The 25,683-nt window shown below is 43.1% G+C and overlaps 1 protein-coding gene across 2 annotated transcripts in view; it reads left to right on the top strand.

The window, feature by feature from the left end:
* The first annotated feature begins 2,041 nt into the window (after positions 1 to 2,041).
* FBN1 (fibrillin 1) overlaps positions 2,042 to 25,683 on the top strand; it is a 156,998-nt gene continuing 133,356 nt past the window's right edge. For both annotated transcript variants that reach the window (XM_061999182.1, XM_061999183.1), the window contains exons 1-4: positions 2,042 to 2,214; positions 16,594 to 16,676; positions 17,571 to 17,669; positions 25,098 to 25,193. In XM_061999182.1, the coding sequence (XP_061855166.1) occupies positions 2,045 to 2,214; positions 16,594 to 16,676; positions 17,571 to 17,669; positions 25,098 to 25,193 (448 nt within the window). In that variant the 5' untranslated portion in view covers positions 2,042 to 2,044. The remainder of the gene's footprint in view (positions 2,215 to 16,593; positions 16,677 to 17,570; positions 17,670 to 25,097; positions 25,194 to 25,683) is intronic.

Genomic DNA, 25,683 nt, shown 5'->3' on the forward strand with positions numbered 1-25,683 from the left:
CTCCACAACCCCTCTGGGCAGCCTGTGCCAGGGCTCCCTCACCTCACAGTGAAATAGTTTTTTCTTATGTTTAAGTGGAACTTTTTGTGTTCGAGCTTCATCCCATCACCCCTTGTCCTATTACTATCTACTATAGAAAAGAGGGATGTCCCAACCTCCTGGCAACCACCCTTTAGATATTTATAAATGTTAATAAGATCAGCCCTCAATCTCCTCCAGACTAAACAGCCCCAGTTCCCTCAGCCTTTCCTCATATGAAAGATATTCCATACCCTTGATCATCTTGGTGGCCCTGCACTGGACTCTCTCAAGGACTTCCCTGTCCCTCTTGAGCTGAGGAGCCCAGAACTGGATACAGTACTCCAGATGAGGCCTCACCAGGGCAGAGTAGAGGGGGAGAAGAACCTCCCTTGACCTGGCCACACTCTTCTTGATGCATCCCAGGATGCCATTGGCCTTCTTGGCCACGAGGGCACATTGCTGGCTCATGGTTAGTTTGTTATCAATTAGGACTCCCAGGTCTCTCTCTGCAGAGCTGCTCTCCAGCAGTTCGACCCGCAGCCTGTACTGGTGCAGGGGGTTGTTCCTTCCCATGGTAAGGGTTTGCTCATATTCAGGATTTCTAAATCGACCCAAAAACTTAAGTAAAAGCTGCTGAATTTGGTGTTTGGGTTTTTTTCTTCTCTTTCCTTGGTAAGGGCTGGACTGGGTATGCATTTGTTCTAGAGCTGGCTGTAGATGTATGAGAATGTACAGGAGAGCTGGGTTTGTAGGTGTCTGTGCCATGCTCGTTCATACTGCAGCAGCCTCTAAGGTAAAGCCATCATTAATGCTGTTTTTCCTTATAAGGGAAATAAGAGACTATTATGTTCATTTTTTTCTTAAGCCACTACATGGCTGCATAATGCTGCACCTCTAGGACATACATATACTTTCAGAGGGAGGCATAGGCGCCCGCTTCCTTCAGCTCTCCGCTCGTTCTGAGTTAGACGCTTGCTCCGCTGCTCAGCATCACGACTAGCCCAGAGGCTAACGCTTCTGCCTGTGTGTAAGCCGGGGACCCGCGGGGTAACCTGAGCTGGCAGCGCTGCCTGCCCGCGGCTTCTCCCGCAGCCGAGGGAGGCGGCAGAGCCCCGTTCTCCCGGGAAGGACCGCGGCTTCCTGCGGCTGCCGGGAGCTCCCGCGGCAGAGCATCCCCCGGCCCCGGCCCGGCGGCTTGCCGCAGGTGACCGCCGCGGGGCTCGCCAGGGCTCCCACGCCGCGACAGCCGCTCGGACGCTGCCGAACGCCCCCGGAGCCCCCCGGGGTGGCGGTTCGGGCGCGGGGGTACATTTTTATTCACCTCTCTCTCGCGAGAAAGTGCTGCGCGGGCGATACTTGAAGAGAAGAGGGGGGAGAGAGGAGGGGAAAAAGGAGGAGGAGGGAGGAGGAGGGAGGGGGCAGCTGGAGCCGCAGCTGGAGCAGCGGTGGGTGCAGCGGCCGCAGCTGGAACAGCAGCGGGAACGGCAGCCGGCGGCGGCGGCGGCTCCAGCGGGTGCGCGCCCCTCGCAGCGGCTTCTCCCGGGGCGGGCGGGCTGAGCGCGGGGCTCCTTGCCCGCGGCGCGCCGCCGTGCCCGGCTCGAGGAGCCGGGGGAGGAGGGTTCGTGCTCGGGAGACGCTTCTAGTCCCGGAGCGGCTCCGGGAGCGGCGGCGGCGGCGGCCGCGGGCTGTCCGCGGCGGGTGCGGGAGCGGGAGCCCCCGCGGATGCCGTTGGAGGGAAGGTAGAGTCCGCGCGGCTCCGGGCAGCCCCTCGCCATCCCCCGCCGCCGGGTTAGCGCCGGGCTGGCCGGGGGCCGACGGCGCCGGGGAGCGGGGGCAGGCGGCGGGATGCGCGGGGCGGCCGCGCCCGCTTTTTCCTCGGTCCCTAACCCCCTCGTTCCTCTTTCTCTCCTTTCACAGCTCGCCTCCGAGAGGCTGGTCGGAGACAGGGCGGCGGGGAGCGGCGGACTTCGGCGGCGGAGAGGAGACGGCGGCCGCTCGCAGCCCGGGGGCTCGTGGGGACGCGATGTGGCGGGGGCGGCTGCTGGGGATCGCCCTGGGAGTTGCCGTGCTGTGGGCGTCCCAGGCGGGCGCCGCCGCCGCCGGGCACGCCGAGGGGGTGAGCGCCAGGGAGAGCCGGGCCAGCCGGGCCAAGAGGAGAGGGCAGGGCGGCGGCGGGCACGACGCACTGAAAGGGTAGGTGCGGGGCTGGCCCGTGCCGCGGTGCGCGGAGCGGCCGTGGAGCTGTCTGTCTGTGTGTGCGCATCCATATCCATTGCCCCTTTGCGGTGGGAGCTGGCGGGGCTGGGAGAGGTCCCCGATTTCCCCCTCGGGGCTACCCCCCGCCGCGGGACGGGTTGGGCCGAGGGCGCCGGGCCCCGGCGGCAGCATCCCCGGGTAAGCGCCCGGCACGGCCCCGCCGTCATCCCGCCCCCCGGCTGCCCGCGGGGCAGGGCGCTGGCTCCCGGGCGTGCCGCAGCCCCGCTTCGCTTTTGGGTGCGTGATGCTTCCAGAGGATGAGCTCGGAGGCTGCTAATTTAGATTCTTGGAGGGACATAGATAAAGGCACACTGCGGGGCTTGTGCGGTCCTCCCGCGTCCCGTACTTCTGCTTTGCATGAGGCAGAATAGCGATGAGGCCCAGAGACCACAGCATGCCCTTTCCATTAGCTGTCCTCTTTCATCTCCACCTTAAACCTTTTGTAATGCACATCCTCTTTTGCGCTCGAGTGGACCGCCTTTGCTTATCTTGCGTTTCTCGGACTGGGGACAGGCAATGGAGAAGAACAGGGACCATTTTTTGGTATCCCAGCTATCTAGTGCTAGTATAAGTAAGCCCAAGCACACAAGAGTTGCAAATCCTTGTGAAACATTGTAGTACATGCTTAGAAGAGTATATTTGAGTCTGTCTGTGTTAGGCAAACTGTTTTTCTGATTTTAGTAGAACACCTTTCTAATGCAAAAATAGTTCTCAGCTGAAAGAAAGGCAACGTGTACATAAGTGTGTGTGCAGTTGAAAACTGAGTTCACTGTAAAGGTGAAAAGCTTGCAGTATTGGAAGAAGAAAACAAAGTTTCCCTTTTCAGGTATTCCAATGCACCTTTTCAGGCCACAGGCAGCTTTTTCACTCATCAGACAGAGAGCAAATGTAGCAAAAATTGCACGGAGATAGTTATGCTTTAGTAAGGGATGTGAGCTGTTTTCTTTCCCTCATTTCCTCAAAAAGAGCTATTTCACTTTACTTTTAGAGGCCTTGATGAAGATGCTTTAATTTCTTGCTGACTTCCTCACACTTGTGTAGTACTTTTCATTTATATTCAGATTTGTGGTCTTTGTTTTGGTGTTTTTTTAATGCCCACATGATTGGAAACTGTTGATGGTTTTAGTTCCCTGTGCTGCAAAAAATGGATGTAAGTTGTTGGGATTGCTTTTCAGTGATTTGTTTGGTGGGATCAGACCCTCTTATTTCGTGTCCTTATGCCTTGTCACAAGAGAGGTAGTTGGACAAAGTAGATCCTTCCTGTGTCAAAAACTACGAGGTGAGGAGGACATATGTATAGTGACATTTGTGGGACTAATTACAAGCAACGCAAGATGATAAGGAGAAATAGTTATCAGAAAGTGCCTTTATTCTGCACGATATTTTAATAAACTTTCTCCTTCTGGAACTCTGAGTTGATATCAAATGGACAAACATGACTTTTCTGATCAGTGGGATAGGGAATGCCATCTAGCACATGTGTGCTGACTTGGTGGGTTTGGTGGGAGTTAGGGGTGTACTGATGAGGATAAAATCTCTTTGGTAAATGTAGCTGTTGCACTAAAACCGTGCTATTGAGACAGTCATGCATCAAGAGATGATATTGCAAGTGTTAATTTATGTTTGGAATCTAAAATGGGTTAGGGTAGGTGTTTTGTATTAGGAGTCGATTCTTATGTTTAACTGAAGCCTTCCATTTTTAATGTACTTTGCAATGATTGTTCCTTTTATTGTGCATTACATATGAGTTACATATCTACTTAGTAATCTGTAAATCTAGAGGTAATGGCAATATCTATTTTAGATATTTTATATCTTGGCCAATTATTTGTAATATTACAAATCTGAATGAGTGCCTTTGGAAGGCAGATTCTTAAGGAGGATATGAAAATTTGCTACATGATCTGAGATACAGTAAAGGCAAAACAAATTATTAGTTTGGTTGCTTGTTAGACCTTTTCCTGTAATTCTTATTTGAGACTGAGTGTAGAGTTCCCAAAGTGCTTGGAGGAGAGTGTTAACATGCAGTCATCTTGATCATTGTTGGGTGAATCCTGCTGGATATTTCCAGTTTAGCACTTCCTTAGGTGTGGTACTGTACTGTACAATAGGAATAAATAGAATTGTCATTTTAACAGACAAGGTTGGAACTAATTCTTTGGAAAGCCAGATGGAAAACATATTTTGAATGTACAGGAACTGTATATACATTAGACAAGGAAAATTCATTGTTATTGAAGGGCTAAAACACTGAAAATATGATTTTGCAAGAAGACATACTATCTTTTTAACTTGTTCATCAGTACAATACATTTGGGAATCTGAGAGTCATAATACAAGTCATAACAGATGCTGGGAAGCTTTATTTTCATGTTATTGTAGTTGACTGAGCCTTTTTTTGGTTTTTGCTCTGATTGTAGGAGCGTGGGGATATGTTTTTACAGAAGATCCTTTACATTTAAACTTTTTGTGTGTTTGATTATAATGACTATTGAAAGTATTTTAGCATGTAAAAGCATTGAGGTTGGTCTCTGTGGGAACACTAGTGTTGTATGTTAAAGTGAAGAAGCTTAAGATCTGTTTCAGTTCTTATGATTTTTCCCACTTAACATTTTTTTATGGCAAGCTGTTGATTGCAGGAGATACTTGCTCTCATCCTCATGACCTTTGCCTCACTGTTTATGCCAGTGAGCTGTCCAAACATATAACATGATTCTACAAGTATATTTTAACTGTAATAATGATAAATTATCTGGAAATGCTTGATATGCACTCATTTTAAGACTCAAAGCTTGCTGCCCGTGTAGTTTAAATTGGTCCAGCTATGAAGGCATTGGCAATGAAGTCCATGTAATACCATCTGTATTTGTTCTAAGGTAATGTGTATTTATGCACTGGTGCCTGGTCTCTTTTAAGTGATCAGAAAGCAATCAGAATAATAGCAGTAATTATTTCAAAATGTAACTAGATTCTCCATTCATGGAAGTGTTGCTGGAATCCATTGTGATTTAGCATTCTATGATTAAGTTAAGCTGTTAAGTAAGCTGTTACTGAGACACTTTTATTCTCTGGATACCTAAAACTTAATACAAGTGCTGAAGTATTGAATTATAAGGCATCAAGCCATTATCCTGCTACACCTTAAACACATAAGAATGTGGTGTCAGCTTCTGAAGGAGTAGCACTTGCAAAACTGGCCACGAATGGGAAGTTTGTTTCCAAAGGAATGTATTCTTGGTCAAGCATTTATATGTGTTTCAAGTGTTTGAATATAAAAAAAAAGTATAATTTACTGGTTATTTCATTGGTACTTGACTAAATACTAGGAGTATTGTGCTTAAAGATCATGGAGTTAATTAGGGTTTCTCATTTTCCGATGATGCTACACATAACTCTAATGAGGATGAGTCAGTTCTTAATATTTTAAGCAATGTTTATCAGACTCTTCTCAGTATAATGGCCAAAGAAAGCAATTAGTTCCCTAACAAATATTCTAAAAGAACAAAAATTTCTTCAAGACAGCTGTATTGTGACATGACTCTATTTAAATGCATTTGTGCAAGAATGATTTGATTTCTTTGTTGTTACTAAGTTGAAATGATAGTGAATATTGTAGAACAGAACAGTTGGCTCCAAAATGATTCCTAAAACTCTTGGAGTAAAGCTATGGAACAGGGGATTGAATATTTTTGGTCAAATTTCTTTTAGTCATCACCAGGTTTACTGATATACTTACTTGAGTCAACTCAGTCGGATTTGACCCTTTTAATGCATCCCTGCTCCCTGAAAGAAGGTAAATCTTATAAATTTATAATGTAATTCCAGTGTTCAGCTATATAATTAAGGCTTCTGGTTTTCTCTGTAAACCCAGATTTGCCACTAAAAGCCTGCTGTAGAAAAGCTGACTTTCCATACTGGTAAATATTGGTTTGCTACTGAAAAACCTCAAACGCTTTTTTATGGCTTTTGGCCTGCACGCCTCTGGCCACTTGCTGGTGCCACACCTTGTCAGGGTCACTCTGACAGCAGCTGGAATATTTGGGAATAAAAACCTTAATTACAATTGTATGCAAGTTGCTCTAATACCTGATGTAGCAGATCACTCACCTGGCTTCTTGGAAGCACGGCTGACCTGCCAGTCCGCTGCGCTTTATGGACTGAAGCCTCTGTGGAGGATGAAGAACTTCTGTGCCAGTGCATCCTAAAAACCTGAAGTCCTTGGCAACTGTGCGTGGTGTTAAGACTCTGCACCTCTCTCAATGTATTTGCCAATGGTTGTGATGCTGGTTTACATGATCCTTGGAAATCTAGTTCTAGAGTGAAATGAGTCCATAGCTTGTGGCACTGTGTCTCATGTCTGTGATTCCTTTCAGTAGGATTGTAAGATGCAATTTGATGTAGGTGTGACTTTTTCTGGGGAGCAGGATCTGTGGATGAGGAGCAGGGAAAGCAGACAGAACCAAGCATGAAACCAGCACAGAATCTATTGTGTGACTAACAGTAGCTGTTCTTAGCACTTGCTAAAAGGCTAATATTTAAACAGGGAAGAACCTATTCCTTACAGTTCTGATCAGTCTTTCCCTGGCTGCCACAATAGGTTTTAATTACCCTTTGAAATATACTAGTTTAAATACTATACAGAGATTTAAAAATGCATTTGATGAGAGATGTCTGACAACAGTTTGCACTGGATTGCTTTATCCAGATCCAATAGCAATGCAGAGCTCCCATGCTAACATTCTTCTTACAGTTCCACGTTGTTGGTCAGATGGAAGAAAAACCAGTGAAAAATAAATTGTCTTCAGGTATGTCTAGTCCTTGTACTCTCCACTTAGATTTCCAAATCCTGTTGTTCAGGCACCATCTCTTTAAAAGGCATGGTCTTAATCCCAGTTCTGGTTTATGATTAACGAGGATAGACCTGAGTGCCTGTGTGTGGGATAGACTTCTCTGCTTAGTGCAGAATTAGGACTCCATTAATTTTGGGCATTGCATTGAAGTACTACCCTATGGTTAAACCTTTTGATGGATACTGTTGCAGTCTCCCTTTCACTGGTGGGTGCCTTAGGCACGTGTGACTCTATTACCAACTGCATAACCCACTCTTCCCCTCCATGACCTTTTCTCACATTGCATTGCAGCTGAATACAAATGGGTTTGAAGTGCCATGTGTTTGTTCTTTGCAGTTTTAATCAGACCAAACAGCCCACTGAAATACATTAGAGAAATGCTTTTTTTTACCATTTGATGTAGTAAGTCACAAATAGAGGAAACAGAGGAAAAAGGCTACAGTAAACAGCCTTCTTGTTTTGGAAATACTGTAGAATTGGCTCAGGGGACTGAGATGAAGCAGGTTTCCTGTCACCAAGCAGCACATCACTGAAGTGACCTGTTGAAGATCAGAGGATGGGATTGGATTAAGTTAATTTCCTTTCTTCCCCTCTGTTTATTTGGTTTATGTAATTGACTTGTTTAGGTCTGCATAGGCTGGCCTGATACGCTGACCCAGGTGCTGCAGGATGGGTCACTGCCTGCCTCTGATGGCTTTGTGCTTCGTGTACAGAGTGAGTGGAGAATTTCCCACTGGGTTTGCCACTTTGTGTCCCACCACAGGAAGGTACCTTCCTGCCCTCTGTTCTGAGGGGTCCTGTGTAAGACGATTGTGGCTATCACTTAGTTGCTTGGCAGGTTAGACATAGATTTATGCTACAGCTCTTACTCAGAAAGCAAGAGATGTCCTGGATTACACATTGTTTCTTTCCTTGTGTTCCAGGTAATGTTCTGTGGATTTGTGATGGAATTGTCTAATCTTCTGAGTGATGTTGTCTTTCTGGATACTTTCTGACCTCAGTTTGTTGGTGTTTAGTTGAACTTTTCTTGAGGGGGCAGGTGATATTCAGTCTTTAGAAACTGGAGGCATAAAGGCATTTAGGGGAGGAGCAACACCTGGAGAGAGTGCATCTGGTTGCAGCAGTGTGCAGTAATTTACAGATTGCAGTGTAGTTTCCCAGTGAGAATTGTTTGGAGGAGGCAGAAGAAGCCTCCAACACATGCCTGGGATTCTAACCACAGCTGCACTTTCCTCAGTCAAGAGCCCACTTAAGGTTTGTAAAAGTAGATTTCTCCCCCTTTTAACCAGCACAGGATACATTCAGTGGTGATTCCACAAGTTTTTCACTGTGATTCAGTTTGATCTGGATATATTTTCCTTGTTGACTGCATAAGCTCCTGCTGTATATGCAGCTTTACATTGTTGTGCCAGAACCTTTGGGGGCTATACTGGGTTTGAGGATGCAGACTTGAAGTAAGCATAGGGCTTTTCTCAAGTTTAATTGATGAGCAATGGGAAGATCAGTGGGTTAGGGTTTGGCAGGGAGAGTCCATCTGTCAGTTTCATTCACAGTGATCCTGATTGAATAAAATTGCTGCTTCTGTTTTCCTATATGCTTGTTTTCCTCTCCTGTATTGTGGTGTTCAGCAGTGCTGCTCACTGAGGACAGTCTTTTTTGTTGTCATTCATCTTCCATCCTGCAAATGTTAATGCTTTATATCTGAACTCCAGGTTTTGGTGAGGGCCACTTTAAATACACTCATGGACTCAGCAGTGTGCTTAGCCACATCCTCTTGGTAGAAGTGTAGCAGACATCGGCTAATAGGAGGTAATCTCTGCTTAAGCAAAACTTTAGGAGCTAGGGATCTTTGTATGTCTACATAAGGAAAGAGAAAGAAATTAAGAAATTCCTTTTTTCACTTTGCAACAAGATCACCTTCTGTCTTGTTCCTCTTCTTCATCTCCCTGCTGAACCCTAATGATCAAGAGGATATAGATGCATTTGTGTCACTTTGGTCTTACTCCCCAGACTCAGTAAATATTTTTGTAGAATGGAACAATTGTGGCCTGGAGTGTTTCTGATTAACCATTGCACTGTGCTGGAAAATATATTCGTAGCTCTTCAGTCTTGTATTGTGGATGTCTCCTGAAGTTGTTTTCTCATCCACTCTGACTTTCTCACTGCAGCTGTCTTTCTTTCTTTCTTTATAAAGTATTACAGACCTACTGAACAGCCTGATTCATGCAAAGGTTGTTGTGCAGATAGAGGCATGTGAAAAACCCTTTGGGGTTTTTTTCCTGACAGTTCAGTAAAGTTGTGCCTATCTTTGGATGATACACTGGAAGGTAAAGTGAGGCCTCAGGTAAAATGAAAACCCATGCCTTCTGGTTTTGCTTATAGATCTTCACTGAGGTATGAAGGGAGTTCTTGTATCTGAAAGAATATTTTGAATGTTGACTTGCTGGAGAATCTGTTGTTTTCCTTTCTACTTCTCATTTTGTGAAATGATTCATGACCATTAAAGCCTCAGAAATACCAAATGAAAGCCGCAGTTCTTTTGTCTACAGTCTTAATCATTTTCATCCTCTTTGTCAAGCTTCTCCCCTCTCTCATGTTTTGCTGGAGGACATCAGAATAACCAGTGATGTTCAACTGAGGTTTCAAACTAAAGTTTGTTTCCTTTTAGGAACATTTTTTCCTGTCTCTTTCCTCTTTTGTTTTTTCCCTCTGATATTTCAACCTTTTCTCTGTATACAGAATAAATTAACAGTGGCTGCTAGGGACAAGGTGAAACTAAAACAGTGGGATCTGTTATCTGTAGAGTTTTCCTGTTGACCTTATGGCAGATGTGCAGGTAGCTGGCCTTTTGAGAACACACTACCACTATCCCAGCAAGGAGAGAGCCAGAGGGTAGGACAGTATGTTTTGAAGGAGAAGAGGAGAAACTCTATCTTACTTAAAATAAATCTTCAGTAGCCTATGGGAGAACAGTTTAAAACACCAGTTAATGACATTGCTTGACACTTAAAGGCATTCATTGGCAAGTATTGATACAAGTGTCAGGTTTATGAGACTCTCTGAGGGCTTGCATTTGTTCCAAGGTGGGATGGTGGGTAGCACTAGCTCATATGGCAGCTTCTGGGAAAGATGTGGTAGGTGGCTGGCTAGCTTTGGGCCTTGGCTGGCCAGTGTGCCCCGCACCAGTCCTTGCTCAGCTCAGTGCTGAGGGTCTGAGCTTGCCTGTGTGCTTTCCCTTGGGAGACTGTTAGAGATCTACTTCCATCAGTAGCCATTCACAGGTACATGATGTGTGTGAGAGGTGTAAACTATAACTGTTTCCCATGGGATGCTATTTAGTGCTACTGGATAGAAAAGACTCTGATTTCTTGTCCTCTGAATGCACCTTTTTCCTTTCTTTTTTTTATCTCCTTCTCCTTCTCCTTTTCCTTTTTCCTTTTCCTTTTCCTTTTCCTTTTCCTTTTCCTTTTCCCTTTTCCCTTTTCCCTTTTCCCTTTCCCTTTCCCTTTCCCTTTCCCTTTCCCTTTCCTTAGTACCTGATGGATTCCTTCTGTTTACCAGCCCTGCCTGCTTATCTGGCCCAGCAGATAGGGTTTTTCTTTTTGTGGTGGCATGTTTGTACTTTACATGTCTTACACAGTCATGTAGTGTGTGTGTTAAACTGGACCCACTGACATTCTCAAGTGGAACAATGAGGGAACATGTGCCAGAAATGTGTCTGTCCCTGGCTATGAATGAGAACAATGCTTGGCTGTCAGGTTAGATGAGTCTGTCCCTGTATAAGACACGGTCAGATTTTCAGAGCAAGTGCGGAAGAATTCACTTAATGTCAGATGCTCTTGTTGGATTGCTGTATTTAGCTGTCACAGTGTGGTGGAAGTTAGGGTTAGAAAAGTGTTCAGTGTTGCTGCAGGAAACTTGCATGTCATTTTGAACTCTTGACTTGCACATAGGCCGGAGCCAAAGATACCAGTAGAGCTGCTCAGCATGTTATTTTTTTAGTTGAACCGAGCCAGGATTCTGGGACAGCGGTATCCTTACTGTCAGAGTGAGAAATAGTTATCATATTAGGCTCTCTGCATGGCACAAACATCCAGGCTCAATTTATTGCATAGTAAAAATGAGTACATCAGATGCAATCTTTTGCATATAAACATATATATTTTGTTTAGAAATGCATACTTACCCTTTATAGGATAATAGAAGCTGAGTTTTGTGTTTGCTCTCAGAGTCTGGCATTGTTTTCCATTTATACAATTGAAATAAACAGCTTCAAGAGTCCTCTTAATAATCTACACTGAATGGTAAAAAAAGGCACAGTGGCTAAAAACATTCTAATATTTAGCTAAACAGCAGGCTATGATTTAAAGTCTTGTTTAAAGTATTTGGAGTACCTAGAATTGCAGCTTTTACAGACCTGTGTCTGTTTTTTTTGTTCTGTCCCATCCACAGAGTTAGGTTTCCCAGTTTGTGGATATGCTCACTGGAAGTGATGAGGTCAAAGGACAATCAGAGGCTTCATCACTGGGCTTACATATGCAGAGTGGTGGGTTGCAGGTGGCTGGGGAAGGCTCTCCATCATGTGCTATGGTTGTTAGCTGCAGCCTCCTGTTGGGAACCTTCCTGCTCCATGGAGGACAATGTAGGTAGCAGTGCAGCAAAAGGAGGTGCTTGTGGTATTGACCTCTAATTTCTGCACCAAATACCTGGCTTCTGTCATTTTGATGGGGAGAGAGCTCGGAAGGCCATGTGGACCAACCCCTGCTCAGGGCAGGGTGTACTGAAATCATGTTGCTTATGGCTGTATCCACTAAGGTTTGGAGTATCTCTAAGGATGGAAATTTGTGATTCATTGTTGAAGCTGCATAAAGCTCGAGTAGAGTCAGCAGACCTGGGCCACTCTGTGTTTTTAGCATTTACTCTGAGATACTGAGAAGTTTAGGAAGGTAAATAAGGCTGTCTGTTTTACAGCAAAAGGTATCGATCTGAATACGTGTCTCTGGAAAACAACTAGTAACAGCTATTGCTCTTCACATTCTGGAGCCTTTTTTACTATTTCTTAGTACATTGGTTATATTCAGACATAGACAACCACATTTTTAAGACCAGTCTACCATTTTTTTGGGGTGCCATCTGTCATTTGTCCCAGTGCAAGCATGGAAGCACCACTCCAATTCTGTGTGGAAATGATCAGCAAATAATTATGGGTACAGTTTTAGCACATACCAGTGTTACCCATGTAAGAAGAAAAATAGGCAAAGGCTTCTCTAAAAATAACTGTTGGCTGATGATGTTACTTTTGTACCTCTTCTGCCAGAAAATTATGTCCCCACATTGTCATGTTAAACATATGCTAGCCACTGCAGCCACATAGTTAATACAAGTCCTTCATTAAACACTTTCTTCCAAGGAAGAATAGCTGTGTGTTTTCCTAGGTAGAAGTGAGTTGAGGGAGTAATTAGAATCCTTTCCAGTATCCCTGCATCTCAGATCAGCTGTAACTGATGATCAGCTGTCTGTTGCACTGTGTCAGCTGCTCTCTGCCCACTCTGTCTGGTCTCTCTGTCTAAGTTATTTGAGTCCCACGCTTTGGGTTTGATTCAGCCTGGGTTACGCCAGCATTGGCCGGTGCATGGCAGTGCTGCTGACAAAATTTCCGCCTGAAGCGTTGCTCACAGCAATGCCAGAAGCTTTTCCTCCCGTGGGAGCTGCAGATGGGCAATGCTTTCTTCAGGAGAGGGCTGTAATTTCCTCGAGGGGTCAGATGCAGGGCAGAGCTGGGATACACAGAATTAGCACACCCCCTGGGCAGGCTACAGCATGGGGCTGTGGTTGTGTCTCTGCCAGAGCCCTGGAGAGGATGCTGGAGGTGCCCCTGCTGTTCCTGGGCTGGGTGGTGTTCCCTGCTGCCAGCTTCCCTCAGGGCTTTTGAACACCTCCCTCACTTCTCTGGCTGTCACACACCCTTTCTGCCCTGATAATAAGGCACTGCCAAGCTCAGCATGATTTTCTGCTCATCCTTCCCTTTGTGTTCCTGCTCCAGAAATCCACCCCAGCTGCTGGGTGGTGGTGTGCAGTTCAGGAGAGCCAGGCAGTCACTCATCCTTGCTAAGATGGGGTATTAGGAGCAGGAGTAGTGAGGGAAGGATGGACCCAGTTGGTTCTTTCTGTGAGATGATGTCGCTGCTGGCCATTGGAGAAGGGAGACTGTTTATTTGAGAGTGCATGATGGACAGAGGCCATGTTGCAGGCACAGCCCAGTGGTGGCTCAATGCTGACCTGGGGCAGGACCATATGTGTCCAGCTGAGGGAGCTGATGCTGCAGTCCTGCCCCTGCCCCATCCCCACATGCATGGAAAGGACAGACAAAGCTTCACTTCATAACGTGGGTGGAGGTTTGCTGCGCTTGTTCCTCAAGAAGAACATCTTCTGGTTTGGTACATGCAGATGCTATCAGCAACACCCGTCACTCAAGCATTAGTTATCAGAATTTCCAGGTGGACTTCTTTTGTCTCTGCTGTTCTAAGACTTCTCTAGTCGATGACTGATGTCATTTTGCTACCAAATTTGTACTTGCATATAATTAAAGACATAATTTCTTGTTTATTTTGGACATCTTTGATGAAACTGGGTATCAGTCACACTGTCTTAGCAGCATGCCATTACAGAAATCCCTTTATGCTCTACAGGTTCATAACTGACTCTAAAGTAAAATGAGAGAGTTGTCTTTTAAACTTTGCAATGGGAACAGCTTTGTTCCTGAGATGCTCTCTTCCTCCCTTGGGCTTTGGAGTGAAAAAGGTGCTGTGTCCACCACAGGTGGTTTGGGCTGTAGAGGTGAATTTTTCCTTCTTACAATTTAGGCTTATATAACTGAACTCTCTTTGTAGTGCTACTCAGGAAAACAGATTTATAAGAATATAAAATGCTTCTTTAGTATTCATAGCCTATAATATCAGCAGGAAAATGTACTCTATTAAACACAACAGTGGGTAACTGTTTAATGTAAATACCACAATAGAGCCTTTACAGTTTGATTGATGGTTTCCATGATTTCACATGAGGTAAATTGTTATTCCCTTGAATGCTTTATTAATTTCTGGGGATTTATTGCTGTACTGTCTGATCAATTCATAAGTATTAGTGAATTTAAACTTCAAAATTCATTCTCTTGAAAGGCATTTTACAAATAGGCACTAGTAAAGAACACTCCCTCCCTCTCGAAGAAGCAGTGTTCAGACTTTAATATAGGTTTCTCTTATAAACTAGACGGCAGCTTTCTGGTGAAAAAGTTTTCCACTGGAAAATGCACTTGTCAGGCTCAAACTTCTACATGAAAGTACAGTTTGATGCTTTTCTTTTTCTTAAGCTAAGCATGCTGCATCTGAGTTGGAGCTTCTCGGGTGTATGGCTTAGCTTGCCCTGAGGACAGCTTCAGGGCTCCCAGGTTCTCTGACTCAATGGTTGCTGGAGCATCTAGGTTTTCCAGAGCCCCATTTTGGAAACAGATTTTAAAAATCAGGTTTCCCCGTGGCACAGAAGTCCTCTCCCAACACTTAACTTGGACCAGATGATCCCCAAAGCCATGTACTTGCTGAGACTGAAATTTGACAGAGTACCTAAAGATTGCTTTATGGTCAGCTCTTTATAGATTCTTACCAACCTGTATCGGAAATGGGTGGTTCATGCCTGTAGGTTGTAACAGGTAGCAACAAAGTCATTCTGTCTGTCTTAATAAGTTCCATTATTTCTTCTGACTCAAGAAGGTGAAAAGCAATCTCACTTGTCTGCTTGCCAGTCTTACTTGGCAGATGATCGTGGAGCAACATTTGGCATTGATGAAGAGGGAACTCTAGGAAAGTTACATGGTTATAGCCCTGCAGGGAAGTAGCTGACATTACTAAAACTGAATATATTGGAATTATATGAATAAGACTTTGAGTCTGTAACACCACTTGCAGGAAGGAAAAAGGGCCCTGCATCAAGTCCAATTGTGTTGCTCACATTCACCTCAGTTACCACTTAGTAATAATCCAGAAGCAGTGGAAGTGAATGGTAGTGTTTGCGTTGACTTGAGTATTTTTTAGCCGAGTGCTTAAGGAAAAGACTAGGTGTCACCGAAGCTGGTGTGATCAGAATACTTGAAATTGCATTAACAATGCAGATCCCTAAATAAACACAGTATAAAACTCTTGTTACTTAGAGAATGTGCATAAATAAATGTTTGTATATATGGACAATGTTTGTCATAAGTTGCCTCACCATATGAGGTAACTGTTGTTTACTTAGACATTGCAATACTAGAGATGAAGAACTTTCTGAAAGACCAAGGACAAAATAATAATAGAAAATCCTTCCTAAGACAATAAACACACTAAATCTGTCTCTAATCTGTACACAGTATTTTAATAAAGCGGTTCCTAGGAAGAACTAGTTTCTAGCTAGCTTTAATTGTGTTAATCTATAGAGTGATTGCTCACAATATTAATAGAGGTTGCAAACTTTTCCTTCAGTAAGATTATTAAACATACAACACAAAGAGGCACATTTCATTTTTGAAGCTATTCTTATGAGCTTTAATTGTATGAATAAACACATTAAATATGTAGGACAAGAGAAATCAAAAAATCTGTTATTATCTGTGAGGAGTATAGAACCATTTAAACTTTTATATTATAACCAATAAAGTCATGATAGGAACAATGTCATGTCCTGTCAGCTTTCATCATAAATGCTAATGGTATTTGAAAGGGTAAACACAGACGAGAGAAATTGGTTGGAGAGAATTCCTATTGATCTGGCATTTAAGAAGGGCAGCATATATTATTCATATATTCAGTATATTCATTTCACAGGACCCTATCTCTCTGTACACACCCACATCTTTGATTGTTTTTTCCTGATAGTAAAACTTTCTTGCTAATGAAGCATTATATTGGCTCATTTATTTGGCTGATGTTATATTTGGTGTGTTATACTCATACATACATAATGCACTTTTGCTCATGGACAAAACAAGGAACAGTAACAGTGCTTTAAAGAAGAGAAAGCAAAATGAAACTTAATAATTATATTTCAAAGAGCACTAGATTCCCCCTGTGTTCTAATGACTGATGATGAGGGGTGTGATCCCTCATTTTGTGTTTAAATGGAAGTTTTCCTCAAAAACCCTGTGTGTACTTTTCCAGGTATGGAGTGATATGAGAGGAGGTTTGCCCATTCTTTTCTTGTTCAGATGTTACTGAATGATTTTATGTCTGTAATGTAATCTTCAGATATTAAAAATGAATGTCACCTACAAAAAAAGCAACCAAAGGCATCCGGTTCTGCTAGAAATATACGAGACTTCTCGATTTAATTATTGAAATGTATATTGCAGTGATTTACTTTTTCCATTTTTATGCCTCTACTTTAAAAATATATTTCTGAGTAAAAATAAGAATTCATTCTTTCTTTTTTTTTCCAGACCAAATGTGTGTGGATCACGTTACAATGCTTACTGTTGCCCTGGATGGAAAACTTTACCTGGTGGAAACCAATGCATAGTCCGTAAGTTAATCCAGTTGTGTGTTATGACTGAGGTTTATCTTTGTCCCTCTATGTCAGGTTATTCTTAATTCTGTACTGGAACTGAAATGTATTTTTATATGGTTTCAATAGCAGCTGTACAGCATTTCTTTACCATTTAAAATATAATAAGCTAATGTACAGAGTTCTGTGTGCTACGACAGTGATGTGATACCAGTATTTAACAAAGGATTAATCTCATCCACATGTTCTGTTAAAGTCTGTGGTAAAGGGGTCCAAGGGGTGTGTGGACTCTAAGGAGTGAGTAGCTGTGGAATATGTTAATCTATTTAAGTAAATGGAAGGAGTCAAGAGCATTGGGCCAGCAAGTAGATTTTCTCTGCTTGTTTGGACCATATCCCTGAAATATATATGTAGGAATAGAAATATATACATGCCTATGTCATAGTGCTGTATGCATATTCATGTGTAATGGTGCAATGTACCAGAAATAACTGTTAAAGGTAATTTGCCTAAGGCAGAGATACTGAGGCGACATTCTATCAGATGGGAATTACTACAATTGTGTGTGTCTGGTGCTGAAATAAAGGGAGCATTGTAATTTCTGCCTCAGTGCCATCCTTCCTCCAAGAGTAAAACCGACCACACTTTCCCAAGGAAATCTGCCTCTGTCTGCTGTGGCCTGTGGCATGTTCCCAGACCTTTTTTGTAACAGATGGTGAAGGTCTAGGTGTCAGCTCTCCCCTAGAGAGATGCAGGTAGACAGGAGGATCCGTTTTGGAGTAATTTGTATGCAATGTAATGAATTTGTAGGTATTTATGTTGTGGTACTGAATGCATATTTTCTATTAGGTATTTTTAGTGTGTTTGGAGTTTTTGAAACATATTTAAAAGGCATTTATGTTTTCTTTATAGCAATCTGCAGACATTCCTGTGGGGATGGATTTTGCTCTAGACCAAACATGTGCACATGCCCAAATGGTCAGATAGCCCCCTCCTGTGGCTCAAAATCAAGTAAGTATTTCTTTGTCTTTGATATTGCTTTTTTGAGTCTGTGAAGCTAGTAAGATGTGTAAGATAGTTCAGTGGTCAATATTTAAGACAAGTAACCTCTGAGTCACCAGACGTACTTTTACCACAGGAAAGAAAGTGTAACCTCCTATGATGAAGCTGAGGAGTGACTCAGGGACTAGCTATTGGGGACACTCTTTTTTTTTACCAAATTAGTTTTATTGGAAGCTATACCAGTTTGCCAATTTGTAACACCAGTTTCAGTCTTCCTTGCTTTCTGGAAAATGCCTTATCTCTATTCAGTGCTGGATGTGCACACATATACAGCACAGAAGTTGTAATGATAAAGAGATGTCTGTTCACAATTGGTTGAATTTGACTTTGTAATTCTACTCTCATTTTGGGTGTTAATAGGCCACACACAGTGCTGTATTTTACATACATAAGCCTAGAAGTATTACAGCATTTTGTTGCCAGGCTCAGTGCTTCTGAATCTAATATTGCTGACCTTGTTTGGAAGATGCTTCTGTAGGTGCTAGAGGTACAGAACTGGTCAAGGTTCTTCAGTGGAACAGCTGTGGAAATGAAACTTTTCAGGGAGATTACTTTTCCTAGAAATATTTGGATTTCAGATTTTCAAGGAAGGTTCCCCAGATCCAGAAAAAACAAGTAAAATGAAATTAACTCAATGAACTGGATGGCTCAATGACTAATCATGGGTAGAGTATCTGATGTGAAGCAAGAATTCGCTTGCCATAGTATCTCAGTTCATATCTGAGATGGCAACTGTGAAGTCCAATGTATTCTCATTTGAGAGTGGTACATGTCTTGGAGTGTAGATTTTGATTTTTATATAAAATGTAAAGTTTCTGGGAAGAATTTTAGGGTAAGCTGGTTCCCACAAATGCCCATAACTATCTGGACAACATAATAACTGAAGTCAAAGGGGCATATGCTCAGCTGAGGTCCATAATATTAAGCATTATGGTCATCCTTTTAGTTCTGAATATCTTCTCAGACTCAATGTGTGGTCTGCTTTGTCCCTGTGTTTTTTACCTTGCCATTTTTTTGCTTTCGTAGTTGATAAGAGTTTTCCCACATAACTGACCACTTTAGCTTGTGGCTTTAGCATCCTTTTCATGCAATAGCAGTGGAAAAACAATAACAACTGTGGAATGTAATGGAATGCCATGTACTAAAATGGTAAATATTGTTCTTTGTAGTTCAGCCCCTTTCTCAGGCTCCTGGGATGTCTGTTAGGGAGAGACTAGCATGAGGACGATATGAAGCTATGGTGTTCCCAGAGAGTACCAAAAGGAGGAAGGGTGCAAAATGCTGCACAAATGTGTGTTGTTGCCTTCTTGCCTTGATCTGCAGCTACTGTTTTACCAGGTGCATATGCCTTAATCTTGTGAGCCAGTAAAGGAAAGTATTACCTTCTCCCAAGCCCCCTTCAGGGTACAGAAGGAGAGATATATTCCTACATCTGTTGCATGTTTTGGCACCTTTGTAAAAGGCAGGAACGAGTGGGCCTTAGTATTACCTCATTTTTTTTCTTAGGCCACACTGAAGTATTTTGTGAGTCAAGACTTAAAAGAAAAATAGAGTATGAGTAAAGTTACAGTTCTTCCTGTGCTTCTTTTTCTGAAGTATTCTACTGCTGATTTGCCCACTTTTAAATGTTGCTTTTTTGTATACGGTGTATTAACACTTCACAGATGGACTGAGTAGTTGGCTTTAAAAAAGCTACTGTTTATATCTTGTTTAATCAGTGCAATAATTTAAGATACATTTTGTGTGTGGTCACATCACAAACCAATTCTAAAAGCGAAAGTGTCTTGCCTTGTTGTAGAGAGAAAAGACTCCACTGCCTCTGTGCACTCCTCTGTAATAATGTTTATGACCCATCAGCTCATTAGGGGTTATAGAACATACACTTTCTTTAATTCATTTGCTCTGTTTGCACCATAGACAAAGATCCATGAGTATCTATTTACACAGCAGACTATAATGACTTAGATCTGCTATTAGGAAACAAAGTAAACATAAACAGGAAACATACTTCTGGACATCAAAAGGTTAATTTCAGCTCCTATTGGTAACAATTTTGTCAGAACACACATTTATGAAAACTTATTTTAATTATATGTTTTAACAAATGACAAAAAATTAAGATAATGAGAAATGAAAATAGGTGATACAAGCTTGTCACATTCAAAATACAAATGTGAGTGAAAGTGCCATGATTTATCAGGATTAAATGTGCAGCTTCTGATACAGGAAACGTGTCTAGGTCATCTTCTGGGTATTTTAAGATACATATGTCTTTGGTACTTAGGGAATCAGTAGTGGGCACAGGTTTTGTACCATGTACAACTGTCATGGTTTAGGCCCATCCAGGGACAAAAAGACCATGATTAGACTTAAGTAAAGTACCACAGACTTAAGAAGTCCCAAAGGATAAGGAGGGCTTAGTTGCCACTTATGGCCCGGACACAACAGATAAGGCTGCTCAGCTTGGGGAAGAGAAGAGAAAATAATTTAATCCACCACCAACCAAAATATAACCATAAACCCCCCAAACACAACAAACAGAAAACAACACAGCATGGTACAATGATGAAGAGCACCACCAAGCCTTTAAGACCACGTTCTCCCCAGCCCTCCCCTCTTCCCAGGCTCAGAGCCCTGATCCCACTGACTATCTCCTCCCCTCCATGAACTTCTCGGGGCAGGGAGGGAATGGGGGTTTCAATCAGTACATTCATCCCGAGGGCTACAGCTTCTCTCTGCCTCCCTGTGTGTGTCTCTGTGGCACACAGGCTCTCCAGCATGGCCTGTGCCATGGCCACCTCCTCACACAGTCTCTCGCCCCTCCGAGTGCACTCACATGGAGCTGCTGGTGGCTCTCAGTCCTGCCATGGCCCTCCATGGGTTGCAGGGGTACAGTCTGCGTTCTCACCATGGGTTGCAGAGAGGTCTCTGGTCTGGTGCTCCTCCTTCCTTCCTCCTTCTCTGACACTGAGGTCCACATGCTCACCTCCATCTTGTACCACCTTCTCTCATGCATGTCAAATTCCCATCTTTAAATAGTGATGGCAGTGGCATGAGTTTGGCCCAGCTGGGCTGGAGGTGGGTCCAAACCTCAGCTGGGAGAAAGACTGAGAACTCTTTACCAGGCCTGGACTGAAGCCCCCTCCCCCTGTTACCAAGCAAAAGCAGTTCCTTGCAAAACCATGACAACAACCATAGGCAGAAACCAAATTCACAGTGGCTCTTTTAGTCTGTATGCTGGATTAAAATAACTAATGCAGATTGGAAAGCATGTGGATTGGAAAGCAAAACAAAGCCTTCAAGTTTGATTCTTGCACAGGTCAGTTGTTGGGAATTTTCTGGTTACGAGTCAGCTTTAAATGCCTGATTCGTGGTTGAAAAGATCAACCAGTGGTTTTCTCAGCAGGGAGTTTTGTGACATCAATGAACTTGCTGGCTGATTAGTGGTTATTTCTGTGTAATTAGTGAATTTTTGAGTGTGCTTACTAATAGGCTTGGAGAGAAGATTGCCACGTGTAGAGGCATCCCCCCGACTGGGTCTGATGTGTGGTGGCTCTGATGTTGCAGGTGCACATATGGGGAGATGTCCTACACCCTGTGCTGCACTCGTTCTGTGGTGTCAGCTCCACTGCTACCTCCTGTACCATCAGCCATGGCAGCCTTGTCTGTGCTGCAGCTGTGCCCCTGTTTTTGCTGCAGACATGTCCTGTGATCCTACCATGTTATTGGAACTGCTGGGAGTGAATGAGGAGGAAGGTCTCTCCTTTGGTGTCAGGCACTCCCCGCTGCCCCTAGGATTATGGGTCAAGTGTCTCTGAGCTCAGCCACTGAGTTCACTTCTAACTTGTTTTGCTCAGGATGGCTTGGGTTGGCCTAAATAGGAAAGCATTTGCTGAGGGGTCTGTCTCTGAAGGAAGGGAGCTGTGGTAGAGGCAAAGAGAGGTGGGTTGGGTGGCAGCTCTGGTGGGGCCAAGTGTGTGTGCCCCTTTGACAGACTGGTTATGCCAGCTGACTGCAAAATGGGATCTGCTTGGTTCCACCTGCTAGCAGCCTCAGAGGCACCAGCCAAAGACTGAGGTCTTGCTCAGAGACCACTTGCTGTGTGGGATGCTGGAGCCTGGGCCCTTGGCTTTATGCCCCAGGATGCCACTCCTCAGGGTGATGAGGGAGATGTCTGTTCAGTGGCAGTAAAAGCTGGAGCCCCTTCCTTTATATACACTGCTATCAGAGGTGGTAAAAGGTCTTGAATTCTAAATGTTTCCAGAGTTTTCAAGGCTGTTGCAGGTTTTCTCAGCACCTCACGCAGGGCTTCAGGCCCGTGCCCTGTCCCGGTGCTGGCTGCCATCTCTCCTGAGTCAGTCACTCAACAGAAAAAGCATGCTGAGCATCTGGGATGCGATGAGACCGTCATTCCTTGTTTACAGCTCCTGGCAGGCAAAGCCCTGCGTCATGCACAGCCAGGATTGGGAGCGTTTCCTCAGCAGTGGCACACAGAGATGAGAGGCAGCCTCTCCTCCTGGTGCCCGCCAGCCAGCCCTGCGCTGTGTACCCTTGCCTCGAGCTGCTGGGTGGGCAGCTCCACTGTTTTTCCCATCTGAGGATTGCAGACCCTCACAACTTATGTTTTTTAGTTTGAGACTGCAGAATAGCCAGCATGCATGCCACCATCCGTCAGGCTGGTGAGCTCCTGAGTGTTTTGTGAGTGGCTGTGGTGGGATGGTGCTCTTGGTGTGCTGAGGGTTTTGCTGACAATATATATATATAAAAAGTCAGGATTGTTATGCTTAAGCGTGCAGCTTGTTGTTTCACTTTGATAAACAGTGCAAACATTGCCCACACACAAAGCATGTGTGGATGCATTTGGTCTCGTTGGCTCTTTTGCAGGTTTATAAAGCTACGTTCCTGCAGTTATTCCTGTTTTGACTTCGGAAGTTTCCAGTGCAGACTGTTTACAAATTGGACCTGAAATAGAACAATAATTGGTTCAAAGCAATGATTTATTCATGTTGTTAACATTTCCTGTGCATTCTGAGTTAAGACAAAGCTATATGAGTTGATAGTTTCTGTGCTTTTTTCTGGAATCTCGGTCAGTGTGATACCTTGGAACAGGTTATTTCATTTACTGGAATATCTCCACTGACATTAATGGAATTGTTGATATAGCTGAGAAAACAGACTCTGGACCTGCATTAATATGCTACTTTTGAAAAATGCAATCTTAAAATCATCATCTGAACTCCAGACAGCCCTCACATGTGTTTCTATAAACTTTTGGAAGGGTAATATTTCAGTGTAGTCTGTAAGGTTTTGGAAGTACTGTTTTCAACTTTCCCTCAAAAGAGGGCAGAAAATAAATAATTAGTTTACTGTCTGTACATCGCTGATTTTCTTGCATGGAGGGAGAAATCTCACTGATTTGAATAAAGATGACATATTAGTAAAGACTGTCCCAGCAGTCCCCCATAATGATTTTAGTTAAAAAGGAGGAAGAAATATTTTACCTTGGAAAAGTTCCGTTAAGAAGCAGTAAGACAAATTATGGAAACTTTGTGTGTGTGTGTTACGTGTAAAACCACTCCTTATCCCAAAATGGGGAAATATACTTTACTTTTACTTGAACAAATAATATGAAAATCATCATATAAGCTACTATTAACCTTTTTATCTTGAATGTAGTTCAAGCTATTTAAATGGCTTTGGTCTTCATGTGGGAATGGAAATTAGCTCTTGGCATAGTTTGCTCTAATTGAAATCAGTTTGTGGTTTTTAAGTTCCTTCCCTGCTTGACAGATGATATCATTTCCTATGCTTTTTGTAATCCCCTCTGTTTTTCTAAGATTGTATGAAGCTAAGCTGAAGTACACATTTTAAAGTAACTATACACCTTTTTCTGACCTACTTAGGACATTGTCCAAAAATCTTCAGCAGATAGTCACTCTGTATTTGCAGACAATTTTACATTTTGTTGAGGAATGTTAGTACATTTTTATTGCCTGAAATACTGAAGTACATCCAAAGTAGAACAAAGATGTATCATAACTACTAGACATAAGGAATGTAAGATACAGTTTTTACTTTTATAATTGAAGAACTAAGAGTACTAGTGTTTTAAATTATAGATAATGTAAAGTCCTTTCTCCAATTGCATGTTCAGCTTCTGTGGATTTATATTGCTAGAGAAGCTAATAAAGATAAAATTACTATTTCTACTTAAAAAAAAAAAATCCATTCACATGCTTTTGAACTGCAAAAAGCCAAATGATGCTAAAGGACTCTATGCAACAAAAAACCATCAGGTTGGCATAGCATCTGTTAGCAGCAGCATCTATTGGGACATGCAATTTCTGTCCTGAGCATTTCAGTCAGCACGATGTAGGTATCCAGTGCTCCATCATGATCTGTTGAAATGCTGACCTGACCTTAATTGTATCTGGGGAGGAGCCTTTCATGTGGTTCCTGTTAAGAGAGAAGCTTTCCCAGCTGCTTACTGCATCACCTGCCATCACAGCTATGTTGTACGGCAGGACCTGTACCTAAAGGGAGTTTTTTAGGAGGCCTGCCTGCTTTGCTGTGCCTGATGAAGAGCCTGAAATACTTTTAAGTTGTTCCCAAGGTCTAGTTAAAAACATATTTGTCCTTATTATTAGAAAAAGGCAGCACAGAGTTTTAGGCTTTACTGGTGTGGGACTTAATCTGCCTGTTAATCGTTATGAATGGTGGGGCTGCAGCTGAGAGTGTCTCTGCTGCTCTGCTGTCTCTGCTCCTTGCAGGGCAAGGTTGTTGGCTCTGGGGAAGTGCTGTCTTTGAGCTCTGCAGCATTCAAGCACAGCAGCCAGCAGCAGCAGGGTAGTGAGCCCATACAGAAGGAAATTGGTCTGTTATTTTTCCTTTTCATGCAAGAGGTCCTACCTGGGCAGACTAGCTTCTAGTATTGTGTGTGTTGGCAGAACTGGGCTGTCTTCAGGAGTGTCCTTATATGCTTCCATTTAATACTTCCCCATTCCTCAGATTATAAGGCTCTCTTGTTGGTGGTATCTGACAGTTTAGTACTTTTTTCTTCTTGACAGCCTTTTCTCATCATTGCAAATTAAGAGAAAAATTCTGTGGATTTATGCTCATGTGAAATGCCTTTGACTTCAGTGAATAAGGGTAGTATTACATTCATGCACCATGCCCTATATTCCTTAGGAACTGTACATCAGTATTGTTTTCTGTACTGTCATCTTAAGTATCTGCCCTAAAGTATGCATCCTTGCTTTCTGATCCTGGCTTCTAGTTCATAGAATCAATCACTAAAAGGAATAAAATCCCTTAGCAGACAGTTAAGTGTTTCTGACTGGTTTGATTTAACTAAGGAAAATCTGTTTTCCTTTCAAGTACAACACTGTAACATTCGGTGCATGAATGGAGGTAGCTGCAGTGATGACCATTGCCTCTGTCAGAAGGGATATACAGGAACCCACTGTGGACAGCGTAAGTACATTTTTGTTAACCTACATACTGTATATAGTGAAGTAATTCTGGAAGTGTGGATTGGGCACCTTTAAGCACTAAATTTCAACTCATGTTGGGCTTGGTTTTGATCAGGTACAGTGGAATTTTACAGGAAAACACGTGACTTTGTAATGAATGCCGAGTGAATTCTTTCTGATCAGGACTGTTAAAATAAACATTGTGTGAGTTCACAATAATTGGATATAACTTGATCCTCTAGTTCTCACACTACCATAATTCCCATTGACCTCCAGGGCTTTCTATTCACCAGAGCAATAGGCCATGCATTTAGAATTTACATGGGATTCAGTTTTCTTATTGTAGACAAAATTAAGCTTTTTAATACAAAGCTGTGTTTTAATTGCAGGGGTTTGATTCAGACTTAGCTGCTATGCTTCATGCATTTTGCTCATTTGGATGTTGTCTTATTAGAGTTGATTGACATATTTTTGATTTCCTCAGTCAATCC

This window comes from Colius striatus, chromosome 7 (genome assembly GCF_028858725.1).
Source record: "Colius striatus isolate bColStr4 chromosome 7, bColStr4.1.hap1, whole genome shotgun sequence".
NCBI classification, from domain to species: domain Eukaryota; kingdom Metazoa; phylum Chordata; class Aves; order Coliiformes; family Coliidae; genus Colius; species Colius striatus.